Source organism: Bipolaris maydis (assembly GCF_028858645.1).
Source record: "Bipolaris maydis strain C4 unplaced genomic scaffold PSV08scaffold_9, whole genome shotgun sequence".
Classification (NCBI taxonomy): domain Eukaryota; kingdom Fungi; phylum Ascomycota; class Dothideomycetes; order Pleosporales; family Pleosporaceae; genus Bipolaris; species Bipolaris maydis.
In genome coordinates this window covers 870,258-884,008 of record NW_027093865.1, presented here as the reverse complement: position 1 = coordinate 884,008, position 13,751 = coordinate 870,258, and the positions used below count along the sequence as shown (strand labels likewise).

General features: G+C 52.1%; 2 protein-coding genes across 2 annotated transcripts; both read left to right on the top strand.

The window, feature by feature from the left end:
- Window positions 1–2,812: 2,812 nt before the first annotated feature.
- PSV08DRAFT_182666 (uncharacterized protein) lies at window positions 2,813–7,285 on the top strand (the record flags this gene model as incomplete). The annotated part of the gene is made up of 9 exons (XM_014228363.1): window positions 2,813–3,172; window positions 3,222–3,357; window positions 3,408–3,765; window positions 3,818–3,897; window positions 3,948–4,293; window positions 4,345–4,818; window positions 5,737–6,008; window positions 6,075–7,052; window positions 7,089–7,285. 9 exons carry the CDS (start codon window positions 2,813–2,815, stop codon window positions 7,283–7,285), a joined length of 3,201 nt encoding a protein of 1,066 aa, XP_014083838.1.
- Window positions 7,286–10,952: 3,667 nt separating this feature from the next.
- PSV08DRAFT_225515 (uncharacterized protein) lies at window positions 10,953–13,657 on the top strand (the record flags this gene model as incomplete). Its single annotated transcript, XM_014228362.2, has 1 exon — window positions 10,953–13,657. The coding sequence occupies one exon, from the start codon at window positions 10,953–10,955 to the stop codon at window positions 13,254–13,256; it is 2,304 nt and encodes a 767-aa protein (XP_014083837.1). The 3' UTR covers window positions 13,257–13,657.
- Between the last annotated feature and the right edge of the window lie 94 nt (window positions 13,658–13,751).

Below are 13,751 nucleotides of genomic sequence, written 5' to 3'. Positions count from 1 at the left end.
GGTGCTATCACCATCACTGCTCCTGTACTCTATACTGTACACTTACTGCGAAGTTATCAAAACCAGGACTTGGTATTAGTGAGCTGACTGCTTGTCGAGATTTTCAGCACCATCCTTGTTCAGGCTAAATCAAATGAGAGATAGAATCTAAGGAGTGAAATTAGATCCCTACAAACTAAATGTCCGGTGTCTTACCCAGACTGAAAGCTAATTCTACAAGCAAGTGTCGCGTATGGAGTCCAAGGAGCAAGTTAAACATAGTCAGATATTGGGCTTATGAAAACTTAAAACAAAGTTCTCTATTTAAATAATAACATTAAATAAGCCCATAAATAGCCCCTTGTGTAGTGAAGTTCTGCTATGTATCTCCAAGGAATCCCTCTACTGAAAGCAGCCCCTTATAACAAGAACAATCTGCTCCAATTCTCCATCATTTGAGTATTCTTATTCGAAAATTTTGATATGTCGTGTTGTATCATGAATCGTGACTACACTGTCTTTACTCCTCTGCCTTCGTTTTAGCTTCTCTGTATATAGAAATCCTCTAACTTATGAAGATTCTCTAGCTTCTAAAGATCATCACTTTGATCTCCACTTTCACCATAACGAGGTCGCTCATCCCATCCGTGATAAAGATAGGGAGCATTCACTCCAACGCGCTGCAATGAGACGATTGGACGATTTTTTCGTACCAATGAGACAATCAATACGATACGCGCCCGCGGTCTGAAAATAAGCAGCTTAGGACTCGGACTACAGTTTTCTATAAGCCAAATTTAAATGCTGTGTGTACATGACACGGGCTTCTACGCGCACATCCTACCGCAATCCGGAATGTGTATGTTAGTCTAAGGCGGTTCAGCGTAGATTGCGACCCCGACCCCCCAGGCGATGCAGTTCACATAGTTTATGGTGACTGCTAATTAAACTACTTCTGCGTAACGCTTCTTAAAGATACGCTTTATATTGTTAATCTAGACAATTTACAACTTAGCCAAGCAGTAGAGCCAGTCTTTTAGAAAACTTTCACCTTTAAACCATTCCACATTACGAAATCTCTTGTAGAGATTACTACTAACTGCTGGACTACTCCTAGTAAATTCAAGGTCACCTTTGGCCGAATGGCTCTTCTAGGAGATACCTCTGGTGTGAGATATGAGCTTAAATTCTATTGGAAACATGTTAAATCGCATTTCTACGATTTTGCGGGAATTAAAACTATCGAGCAAGAAAACACTGGGGGAGATCACGAATATGAACTGTCTTACAACTATAATGGAGCAACAGATATGCAGTTCCGAGCGGTTACTGATGATCTTGATGATGTTGGTCCTGGAAAAGACCTCTTTCTTAATGTCTATTTTGGAGCTGCATCTTAAATAACGATGTATTTGATTAAGGTCGAAGAGCTATAGGGGAATGGCGAAGGGTTACTCAACGGGCAGCGTTTGGGAGCTAGTTTTGTTAGCCGCTTCTTCTCCCTTTGAACATAGAGCTATGTATACGAAATGTTTAGGCGTACCCTTTCTATGTCAAACATGAAATTTGTGTGCAATTATATCACTATTTTGTCTCCTGATTGCTTCCCGTCTAGCTGTCGGACTCCTAATCTGCCAATACTGATAGAACTGCCCTGGCGTGATGGCACAACATGTGACCCATGCGCCCCATGATGATCGTTACCTTTTGACGCAGACCTCTGCAAGTCACAATCTCCAACCGCGCCTCTCTTGCTTTGATGTCTGGCGCCAAGAAGAGAATCCATCCTGCTGCTTGTAACATTGCTCTCTGACTTGTTTTCCAGGTAGTTCTTTGGGTAGCTTTCTAGTTCGTTTTCTTGTTTTTTGGGGCTGGTTGGACTGGCGGAGATTCTACTGTTTGTTACGTGGCTAGACACTATCCGAATACTACAGATATCTCTGATTTATTGGCATAGATGTGCGACTTATGGGCGTAGAGATTCTCAGAGTTAATTTGATTGCATTTGTTTGTGGAAGAAATCCCCTTTGGGACTGATCGTAACATGTAGCTAAAGTTAGAACGACAATTACGTTAGCCTGTTGGTTGTGCAGAGCATAAGAGTTTTTTTTTCACTTTGAATGTATTTACCTGTTTCAGCGAGTATTGCTTTGAGACTACAAAGCCTTGGAATGTACTTGTGGGCTTTTTGTGGGCCTTGGTATTCGTGTTAAGTGATATTCCGTGACTATCATATTTTACTCTTGAGGCTTGTACCGCAAAGCGAACATGGCGATTCTAGCAACTGCATATTGAAAATCACTATGCCACTTATCACGTAGTGCCGGCACAGGAGACGCTCTCGTTATACATATGTACCAATAGAAATACGATCATGCTACCCTCAATGATCTCACGGCATGGATAAATACCTGAAAGCACTCACCCATCACCTCATCAGTTTATTTTACAGGCATGCGTAAGTAAAATGGTTGCATTCTTTAGTTTCCATTGCTTGTGCCGAAAGTTGCCTCTCAGAACCTCAATACCCACCTATCCAGCACACGACGACCGCAGGCTATTCATTCATATCTGAATTCACCTAATACTCTCTCAACTCACCGACAAAAGCAGCTGGTATCTCACCTGTCCTCGGCGTCACCGTAAAGGTCTGCGAGTAGGGTCGTGCCAAGCCACGCGGTGACGCACAGTGCCTGCCATTCCAGTATACATTGGGCAAACAACTGTTTGTAATCTCCTACTCACCTCGCCCACACCGTAAAAAACTTTCTACTTGTCCCTCGACTGCTGTCTCACTCCCCGCACCACCACTACACTACCTATCATTGCCAACATGTCTAACACTGATCCGCCTGATACCGTTGCTGGCGCTGCTGCAGACCGTGCGGAGCAGCTGGCAAAGGATCTTGCTCGTGCCAAAGAGGCTGGATGGACCAACCCGATCCCCTTCCGGTATGACACTGTTGTCGGCGGCACGCCTGCTGCAGACGAGACTCGCGACACCGTTCCCTGGCTGTCAGATGCCGCCGTCTATCAGTGGGATGATGACTTTGGTGATGTTGGTGAGCCCAATCCTGAGCTGGAGAAGATGCTCTTCCAGGATGAGTATCTGCAGCGTGCCGGTAGTGCGATCAGCGCTCTCTCATTCGAAGTCACTGTTCAAGGCCCTAACAAGATCAACCCTGTTCGCAACGTAAGGCACCCAATCTCACTTCAATAATCCGTACTGATCATTGGCATAGTTTGAGGATGCCGGTTTGCACCCGGTCATGCTTGAAAATGTCAAGTTGTGCCAGTATGGTGCTCCAACTCCTATCCAGTCGTATTGCATCCCATCCATTCTGACTGGGAATGACGTGGTCGCTATTGCGCAGACTGGTAAATATCGTCAACATTATGTTACTTGTAACATCGCTGACAGTGCTTAGGATCTGGAAAGACGGCTGCATTCCTGATTCCCATCCTCTCAAAGCTCATGGGTAAGGCTCGCCATTTGGCGGCACCTCGACCCAACCCAGCCCGCTACAACCCTCTTACGGACCGGGTTCGTGCCGAGCCTCTGGTATTGGTTGTATGTCCTACTCGCGAGCTCGCTACTCAAACGTTCGACCTGACCCGCCGCCTGTGTTACCGTACAATGTTGCGCCCTTGCGTTGTGTATGGAGGTGCTCCCACAATGAATCAGCGCCAGCAGCTAGAGATGGGTTGTGACATCCTCATTGCCACTCCAGGACGCCTCATGGACTTTATGCAGAACAACAATCTCCTTTCGCTCCGCCGCCTCAAGTACGCCAACTAGCTTACTGTTTATGGAATTTATGCCCTAACAAGCTCACAGGTTCACCGTCATCGACGAAGCCGACGAGTTGCTCTCGAGTGGCTGGGAGGAAGCCATGGAGAAAGTGTTCTCGGGTGCTGGTATGATTTACCAACCCCTTTTCTTTTCTATTTGCTGATGATTGTTGCAGACGTAAACTCTGATGCGGATCATACCATTGTCATGCTCTCTGCTACCTTCTCCAAAGCAGCTCGTAGGCTTGCCAAGGAGTACATGGAAGAAGACTTTGTCCGCATCAAAGTAGGAAGGGTCGGTAGCACCCATCGCAACATTAAGCAGGAGATTCGCTTTGTTGAGGACACAGATAAGAACGAGGCACTCTTCGATTTGCTCTTCTCTGGAGGCCCGCAGCGTTCCCTCATCTTCGTCAACACCAAGTTCAAATGCGATAAGGTCGACGACTTTCTGTACAACAAAGGCTTGCCTGTCACTTCGATCCACGCAGACCGCACTCAGCGTGAGCGCGAGGATGCTCTGTAAGTACTCAATACCTTGCTGAAATGAACTGCTACTAAATGTATGAATAGTCGTTCGTTCCGGACTGGCCGTTGTCCTATTCTGGTCGCCACCGGTGTCACTGCTCGTGGTCTTGATGTCGCCAACGTTAAACACGTCATCAACTACGACCTTCCCTCAGGCCAGCACGGTGGCATCACCGAGTACATTCATCGCATTGGCCGCACCGCGCGTATTGGCAACGAAGGGAAAGCCACCTCTTTCTTCAACGACGACAACCAGGATATTGCTGAAGATCTAGTCAAGGTTCTTATCGAATCGGAGCAGGAAGTGAGCGACTTCCTTCAGCCGTTCATGCCTGAAAACCCATCGGTGATTGAGTGGCATGATGGCACTGACGAAGAGTCTGACGATGGCCTTGGTGGTGGTGGTTTTGGCGGAGAAGCTGGCGGATTTGACGTTGGTGCCACCTTCGGTAACGAGGCAGCTGCCGGCTTTGATGGTGAGGGCTTCTCTGCAGATGCCGACAACAAGGTTGCGTCGTGGTGAGCTATCAAGAGGTACTCTGCAGCTTCCGCACTCTTCAACGGTGCTCGATAGCCATGTCGATGCGGCTCATTGCTGACTCTACTTGATGGGCTCATGGTTGGAGCTTCACGAAATGGTGCGGCAACAGCATCTCTTTGATGGAGACTTCACAAAAGGATTTCAGCAGGAGTGGATCATGTGGTCATGTGTGGGAAGGAGACTATAGTAGCCTGTCCACGTAGACAAAATGACAATTACATGTGGAGAAGCCGATGAATGAGCATTTTGTGACTGTCAAATCCAAGGATGAAGATGCAAAGATGGAAGGATTTGTGTGCCATGGTTGTGTTGTTAGAAGCCCCGTCATAGCAGACGCCAGTGTGCATGCCGAGGGTGTAGTGTCAATGCGCACATGGAAGTATTTCGATGGTACCTAGCCATAAGAAGGTGAGGATTAGATTGCAGGATTGCGAAGCTCCATTGGTTGCAAGTGTATTTGCAGTCTGGTCAGGTTAGATGGTTGTTAATTCTACGAGACGGTTGGGGCCACATAAAATGCCAAAGGGGTCCACTTCTGATGAAGAAATACCCTGCCTCGGCACTACCGGACACGCTTGCAAAGCTTCGCCCGTTGAAGCTTTAAGTAGGCTAGCCAGCAGGGGCATAGTACGTAGTAAATACTGCTATTGATATTTCCCGCCTTGCAATGGGGATTGTGGATGACATGGCTCATGAACTGACGTCACGAACCCGCCTTTCTTCAGCGCCCTCAGTCTGGGCAGCTTGGACACGCCATGCTTCGCCTATCTACGTCGTACGTAGGCGACTGCTCACTCAGCACTCGCAGCGCACCTTTTTTCGCCTTGGGACGAACGTCGCGCAGCATGCTCTGAGCATCGCGCAACTCATCCCTATGCGGCCACCACGATGGGCAGCTTTTGGCACTCGATCGCGTATTTTTTCCGGCTCCCATTTCACATTCAATGGCGGACGGCGCTCGTACAACTCCCGCGCTTCGTGCCGTTATCTATCCTGCACCTGACGTCGCCGAAGGGTCCGCACCCATTCCTGATTGCGCTGCCGAGCCGCAAGGGACATCTCATCTACGCGTACACATTTGTGCCGCCGGCGCCGGTGGATGCAGATGCTGAGAGTGAGCAGCAGCGGAAAGAGACGGGCGAATGGCATGTCCCGGTTGTTTTGGACTGTGTGTAGGACCGGTATGCCCCAGGATGCTTGTGGCAAGTATGCTGACTCTAGGCGCGCGTTGTAGTACATGGAGGCGGCTTCATCATGGGGTCGCCGCTGGAACAGGCACCATATGCATCGATGATGTCGCGTGAGCTTGGGGCCGTAGTGCTGAGCGTGTCGTATCGCATCGGACCGTTCCACCAGTTTCCTGCAGCAATTCACGATGCAGAGGATGTGTTATCTGCGATTCTGGATACGAGCGGGACATCAGAGGCAGGCAAGATCCTACGGCAAGAGGTACAGAGATACTACTCCATAGTACGTACGAATGTGCTGGCGGGAAAGAACAAAAAAGAGCCGGTTCTTCCACACATTGAGCATGTCACGGATATTGTGCTTGATCCGACGCATCTGGCGATATCCGGTTTCTCAGCCGGAGGCAACATTGCGCTCAACATGGCGATATCGATTCCGCCCTGTCCGCAGATGGGCATGATGGAATCACAAACACTGGGGCCTGCGGATGGCGATTGCATGTCGCCAACCCTCCCGGCAAACCGCAGAGCAACAATTCTAGACGATCCATTTCAGTCGTGGCCGTCGCTCCTCCCACCGCCCCAAGTGCAACCGCGACTGGTCCCACTACTACTCTTCTACCCATCTCTCGACGCACGGCTGCTGCCCCACGAACGCCCGAGGAAGCCCATGCCCAGCGCGCTCAAACCAGACGACCACCACGTTGAGAAGCCAAGACAGCCAGGCCTCTTCTCTATCTTGGGACCAACGTACCTGCCCAAGAAACTCCGGGCGCATCCTCGCGCTAGCCCCGGTCTCAACGACCCAGACCATATCCAGCAGAACGCAGCTATTTTCCTTGTGCTACCGGAGAAGGACTCGCTAGCGGTGCAGAGTGATGTGTGGGTTGACAAGATGAACAGTAGCAACTGGACGGGCCCTGTACGCTTTGGCGATGGCCGAGCAGGCGATTGGGACGGCACCACTACCACCACCACCACCACCATCATGACCACGAGCGGGGGCGGGGGCGGGGGCGGCAGCGGTGATGATGATGATGATGATGATGGCCAAGGCCAAGAACGGTGCTCGAATGCATCCAATGCCAAGAATGGCGGATTGGAGATTTGGCACGCACCGGGCTGTAGGCATGGGTGGACGCAGTTTCCCAATGCCTTTGTGCCGGAGCATGAGGCGCGTGAGCGCGACGCGGTATTTTCACGCGCAGTGCGGTTTGTGAGGGAGAAGTGGGAGAGGGAGTTGGAACTGGAATGCTAGGGGTAAGGAGGAGGACGGCATGCACATGAGGTGGGGAAAGCAAGTCAGTAGTGCATGTAGGAGGTGAGATCTAGGCACGATTTTGGCTGGGCGATCTTTCTTACTACTGGTCTCGGGGAAGTGCGGTCGTGGGGCCATAGGGGTCTGTGTGCGGGAGAAGGGGGGGGGGGCGAGGAGTTGAGGGTAAAGGGAGGAGGAAGAGGATTGTGGGTAGATTGGGGGGGGGGGGAGGGGGTTTGGTACGGTATACTTATCGGTCGTATTTTGTTTGAACCTGACATCTGAAACGAGGTTGACAAGGGATGATGCATGAATGGATGGGCAATAAGTGTAGGAGGGAGGGGGAGGCAACTAGAGTTGAAAGCAAGGAAAAACTTATTAATCTTTTTTTTGGGTAGTTATGGTACTGCAAATAGATAGTTACGTATTATCATGGCTGTTCTTACTTGGATAACCCCTATGTTTGGAGATTCTTCTTCATGGACTCAATGTATGTAAAACACTTGTATGGATTCAGAAATGGAATTTGACAGGTATGGGATGCGTGTGTGCTTGTGTGTCATTGCACATTTAGTAGCGTTGAAAATCCATCTTGGCAAAAGTCTTCCGTTGAAGCCAAAATGCGCAAGTCTGTATTTGCGTGTGGTTGTTGTTGTTGTTGTTGTAGTATCCGGGACTTGCCGACAATATTTTGAAAGAAAGAGATCAACAGGAGGTCCCGGGAGAGGGGCGCCATACATCAAAACCAAACCATGTTAGATGCAAAAGGACAGCAAAATAAAAAGGATGGGAGAAAGAGAGAGAAAGCATATAGTTTTGGGTCAGGCTTGGCTTGACTTGGCTTTTGCCGAATCTTAATGAGCGGACTTGAGCGGACGGTTGTGCGCGCAAAGGTTAGATATTGCCAAGGAGGAAGATGGTTTGTTTTTTCGTTCTGGGCAGTTGGGCAGTTCTTTTTGGGGGCGGGAAGGAGGAAGTGAGATAAGGGGGGAGGGAATGTTGTTTTGGTACGGACCGGCGAGTTGTGTGGGAGGAGCGGATACAAGCGTGTGCTGGAGGCTAATGGTTAGCTGAAGAAGCCGAAGGGGTTTGGGAGTAAGGAGGCAAGATGGATGTTTGGACAATGAGCGAAAGGGGCCTGTGCGCGCGCATGCTCTACGTATGGTGGCGTTGACGTGTGGCTAGGAAGGAACGTGCACGTGCTTGGCTTGGCTGGCTGGCTTGCTTGTTTTGTGCGGCATGCATCTCATGAACTGTATTTGTTTGTTTGTTTGCACTGTTTACCTGCTCAACAAGATGCTGCTGCTCTGTTCTGCACACAGACACACGTCTGGCCATGGGTGCAGCTGCGTCAGGAGCACTCTGATCCGTGTCGCCAAAGGAAATAGCGTGCGGCCGAGCAGGGAGGTATGGCGACGCTTGTAGACGGCATTTGGTCGTAGCATGTGTGGTTGGTGGAACCGGGATAGGTGACGAGCTACTCCACACTTTTTGCTGTGCACGCGGGGCTATGCATGCTGACGAGTGGAAGCAGAAGGCAGGCTTTTATTTTTGAAGCAGACATGACGCGTGAGCAAGAGACATGGAGTGATGGTGATGATGAGCATGACGGGGGTTCATGTTTTGTCTTTGGCTTTACGTCATGCTGGCTGGGGAGCACCGGGGTGCTGGTCGTGGATTGCCAGGCCATTGGGATGAATGCAGCGCGTTATCTCGGGGCCGCTGGCTGCAACGAGGAAGCCGCGGTTGTAGGCGGATGCATCGAGTACCGCCCCATGTGCGTGTGCTCGTACGTGGGGTAGTAGTAGCACCAAGCACATTACTGACCAAGGGCATACATGGCCGCACATGGACGGCTTGGTAACGCAGAGACAAGAAAATGTCCGGCCAAGCGTGCTGTCGAGGCGCAGACGGACAGACGCAGACGCAGACGGATGAATGCATCGTGGACGGCGGGTCATGGTGTTGGGCGCTGAGAGCAGCAGGCCAAGTGTCCCCGCAAGCCGGTTGGGGCGCTTGCTTGTGAAAATTGGCAGCGGCGGCAAGGATGAAAACACGGGCGCGCCAAACAAAACCCTCCCCCCCACGCTGCCCCGGACTCCATCGAGCCCTACGGCCGGGCGTGTGCTGTGCTGTACCGTCCTGCACCTGCACCTGCACCTGCACCACACGGCAATGCGCGTTGATGCACGGCGTGCGAGGGCGCAGCTGGACGACTCGACGTGGTTGGCGACACTCCAGGCCGGCCGCGCTGGGCGGGTCAGATGATGGGCCCCCAAATCCAGGGGCTCTGAGGGCGCATCCATGGGCCTGCCAGGGAGCGGTGAGTGGCAGCGGTGAGGTTGCGCTGGCCGCGTCCGTGTATCTGCGTCCGTTGGCTGTATGTGCTACATCCACTCACCCGGGTCTGTGTATGCATCTGCCCTAGAGCCCAAGATGCAATACGAGGACGCGGCGTGCAGAGTGAGGCATTTGGCTCTCCAGCCGACGCCTAGACATGCACTGTTTGGCGTAGCGTAGACGACACGGCCATGCTGCCCCCAATTCAGCGTCTTGCTGCTTGTGCTGCTTTGACAGCGACGTCAAGTCTTCCGACACAGGCGGCCCAAACACTGACTGGCGCAATGCAATTGCGTTTCGCGCCCGGCGCTGCCCTGGACAGCGTGAGACGGCGCCGTCTGCTCTGCCCATGTCTTGCCCTGCCTCTCGACTTCGCCAGCACGTACGCGCACTTGCACACACAACGGCCGCTGTAAGCATCAAATTGCAGGCGCGCCGTGCGTCCCAGCCATTGCTGCGCTACCGCAAAAAAGTCCCTACTTATTCCTGCCAGGCCAGAGCGGCACAGCCAAGCCGAGCACTGGCGTCCCCTACCCACTGTTTCTCTCTGCCAACCCCAAATTGGTGCCGAGACGCCATTGCACATCAAATTCCTTTCTCTCCCCCTCCCACCCCCCTTCACTGCGCTCCGACTCGCCCGCCCGCGCCGCTACTGTCGCAGCTCTCAAGTGCGCATAAGTCGTCTGACTGACGGCCTTCTGCCACCTTCGTCCACGCCATCCGCCAAGCCCCATTCCTCTTAGCAACCGCCTGTCGGCCGCCCCCTCCACCAGCTACGGCCCGTCGCCACACGTCGTCGCCCTAGGTTTGACCTCGTCACCAGGTACCCCCTTCCCTCTCCACACTGCCTGACACTGCCTGGTTCTGATACGTCTTCTAGCTCGTCCATTGTTCCAACCCCCAGGTTCAACTTTACTCTTCTCCACCATGTTGCTTGAGATATTATAACACTGTCTCCTTGGGGCGCTCCCCCCCACACACTTTCGTCCAACCTGCCACTATAGTCTCCGCTAGCACACACACACACACCCCCCTCTACTACCACTACCACCACGACCACGCGTCTGTAGAGCCTGGCGGAATCCTACGCATTGGTTCAGCCATTTTTTCTTCCAACATTTCGATCATCGACTGCCAGCCTGACAAGCTCATCAATCATCGCACCACCACCCGGCCATCTCCTTCACACCACATCACCAGACCTATTTCCGCTTCCACAACCCAAAACGACTTTTGACAGACCATTGGCCAGTCTTAGAACCTCATGGCCAACGACCAGGATCACATAAGCAAACACGGCGCACTGCGAGTAAGCACGCCACAGATCATGTCTGCTACAGCATCGCCACCCCTCATGACTGCCGAGGACGAGACCATGGGCGACCTTGATGAGCCGCCCGAACCCCGCGCGCAGCGCCCTACACCCTTGGTACTTCAAAACACCACGACTGCATCCTTTACAAAATCAAAGCCCGTCTGCGACCGCAAAGAATCGCTGCTTACCTCGGCACTCAAATCGGGATCTACTACAAGCTCCCCTGTCGACAGCCGGTCCGACACGAGTCCAGTCCGCGGCATGTCGTGTGTCTCGACATGGAGCAACAACAGCGGTACTACTGATCTTACAAGTGACGGAGGCTTCACAAGCCCTGGAACTCGACCCTGCACGCCCAGCCCCCCGCTCCCTGCGGCATCTTTTCATGGCACGTTGCCCATGTTCAATAACAAGCCATTGGAGTTGCCAATCTCAATCGCCTCGCACGATGGCGACAACACCATTTCAGTGCACAAGGTTGTGCCCCCACAAGATACCGAGCAGAACATTGAGGCAGTTCTCGGAAGGAAGAGACGCATCATGTTTGCATGTGGCGCCAAAGAGGAGAAAAAGAAGCCAGAAGAAGCTGCCGAGAAACCCGCTCCTGCCGCTGTCGCTGTCCCTGCCTCGGAAGAGCCTCCAAAGCGTGTCAGCACCATCAAGTTTGCATGCCCATCCAAGCCTTCAGAAGAAGCGCTTCCAAAGCCTGTCGCAGCCAAACCCCGTCGAATGGCCAGCCCAGCTCCACCACCACAACGGATCCTTTCGTCTCCCAAAGCAACCCAAAAAGTCCATCGCGATTCTGACTCGACAGTCCGTAACAATTCACCTGTTAGTGTTCGGAAAGCCCGCCCAGTTGATCGGACCCGCCGCTTGAGTGCCAACTCAGATCTAGCTCGTTGTGAGGCATACCGCTTCCACGAGTTTGCTAGCTCGGAGGAGGAGGTTGAGGAGTGGACTCAAGAAGTCACTTGCCACCGAAGCAGACTAACAGTCCAAGACACACTCAAAATTGAGAACAACCTACGCAAACTAGGCGAGGAAGTTGCAGAAGAGGAGGCGATCGAGGAGGAGGAAGACGAAGAAGAAGAGGAAGACGACGACGACGACATTATCGAAATGGACGACGACGACGATGATGATGATGATCACGATGACAGTGATGCGCGTAGCGAAACCACCGACGAGGGTTTCCGGACAGATGACGAGAACGGATTCGCTGGCTCCGATGATGAAAGCGATGCAGGTTCCGACTACAACTGGTGGGCCCCTGGAGCATCAACCGCTGCGACATCAGTGGAGCACCTGGAACAGCTTCGCCTAAAACCTACCCGCACCGTGTCTGAGTCGTCAATTGGATCTCTCGAAAGCCGAGATGGTCTCAAGATCATGGACAAACCACCAAAGCGGAAGAAGTCCAGGCCGGTCAACATCCGTGTTCCAAGCCCCGAATTGCCTGACAGCACCGACTTTGTTTGTGGTACCCTTGATGAAGATAGGCCGGCAGAGGAGGCATACATGTCGACACTAGAACGCCGACGTGCTGCCAAGCACAAGCCTACTCCACAAGACATTGATCCTACCTTCCCCACATCGGATCCCGAGCTTCCTGATGACGAAGAGGATGAGGTGTCCGAATGCGAGAACCTAGCCTCAGAGACCGACCATTTGATGATGCACGGTCGCATGGATCCGGATGCCGACTTGCGCGGTCGCCGCAAAGACATGAGCAAGAAGCGCTCGCCCCTACCTTCACCAAGGCGCCTGCGGTCACCGCCGCCCGCCAAGCGTGGTGTGCATCGCTCACCGCCGCCACGCAAGCTGTTTGGCAATTCTCCTAAGCGGCTTCACTCTCCTCCACCTCCCATGCGTCTTCGATCGCCACCACCCACTCGCCGCGGCTCTGTCAACCCCTTGGCTGCTCGCCAGCGTAGCGACATGTCGATACGCTTTGCTGGCATTGCCGAGAGACCCGTGCCTACCGTCTCTGCCTCTGTCCCACGCACGTCCATCACCATGAGGAATCCGTTTGATCTTGAGGAAGAAGATGATGATGCCGCTGACATGCCTGTGCGCCGAGCCATTGACATCAAGGTCGGGCTTGAGAAGAAGAAGCAGCGCCGCAAGGAGAAGCTGTACAGAAAGCAACATCGCAAGGGCACAAAGGAGAAGCGTCCTGCCCCCGGTCGTGGTGCAGAGCGCATGCGTGAGATGGGATTGGCTGTTCATGCCCACAAGGGCAAGAACAACGGCTTCCAGCCTTTCCAAATTCGCCACGCAGCAGATGAGGAGGATACATACGTACTTTCTGCCTAGATACAAGGCACTTTTTGGTTTGGAACCACCTTTTTTTTTGCACATAACTTTCGTTGTACATGTGTGAGGACCAGCGCCGCCTGGCCAACATAGCCGGCACACTTTACCTGTCTTTCTTCTTAGGTGGATTTGTACATGTTAACTTGACACGTACATTTTACACATGAGAGGGGAGCTTGTTGGTCGCTGGTCCCACTGATTTCTCTTCGTTAAAAAAGGGTCTCCCGAGGGATTGACTCTTTCTTTCTTTCTCCTCTTCTTTTTGAGCGCTTAGATTCGGGACGAGTATAGTAGATATGGACTACTTCTTTTTTTGTTGGCCTTCTTCTTGTTACCTAAGCATTGTTCTTCTCCACTGTGCCGTTTTGGTAACGACTTGTTTATACATCATCTTTTAGTCGTTGCATCTTTCTCTTGATATGGTCGTGTCTACTCTTATTTTTTTTTTTTTACTTGTCCCCCTCGCGCTATTTCGTTATGTTTTTCGGAGTTGAG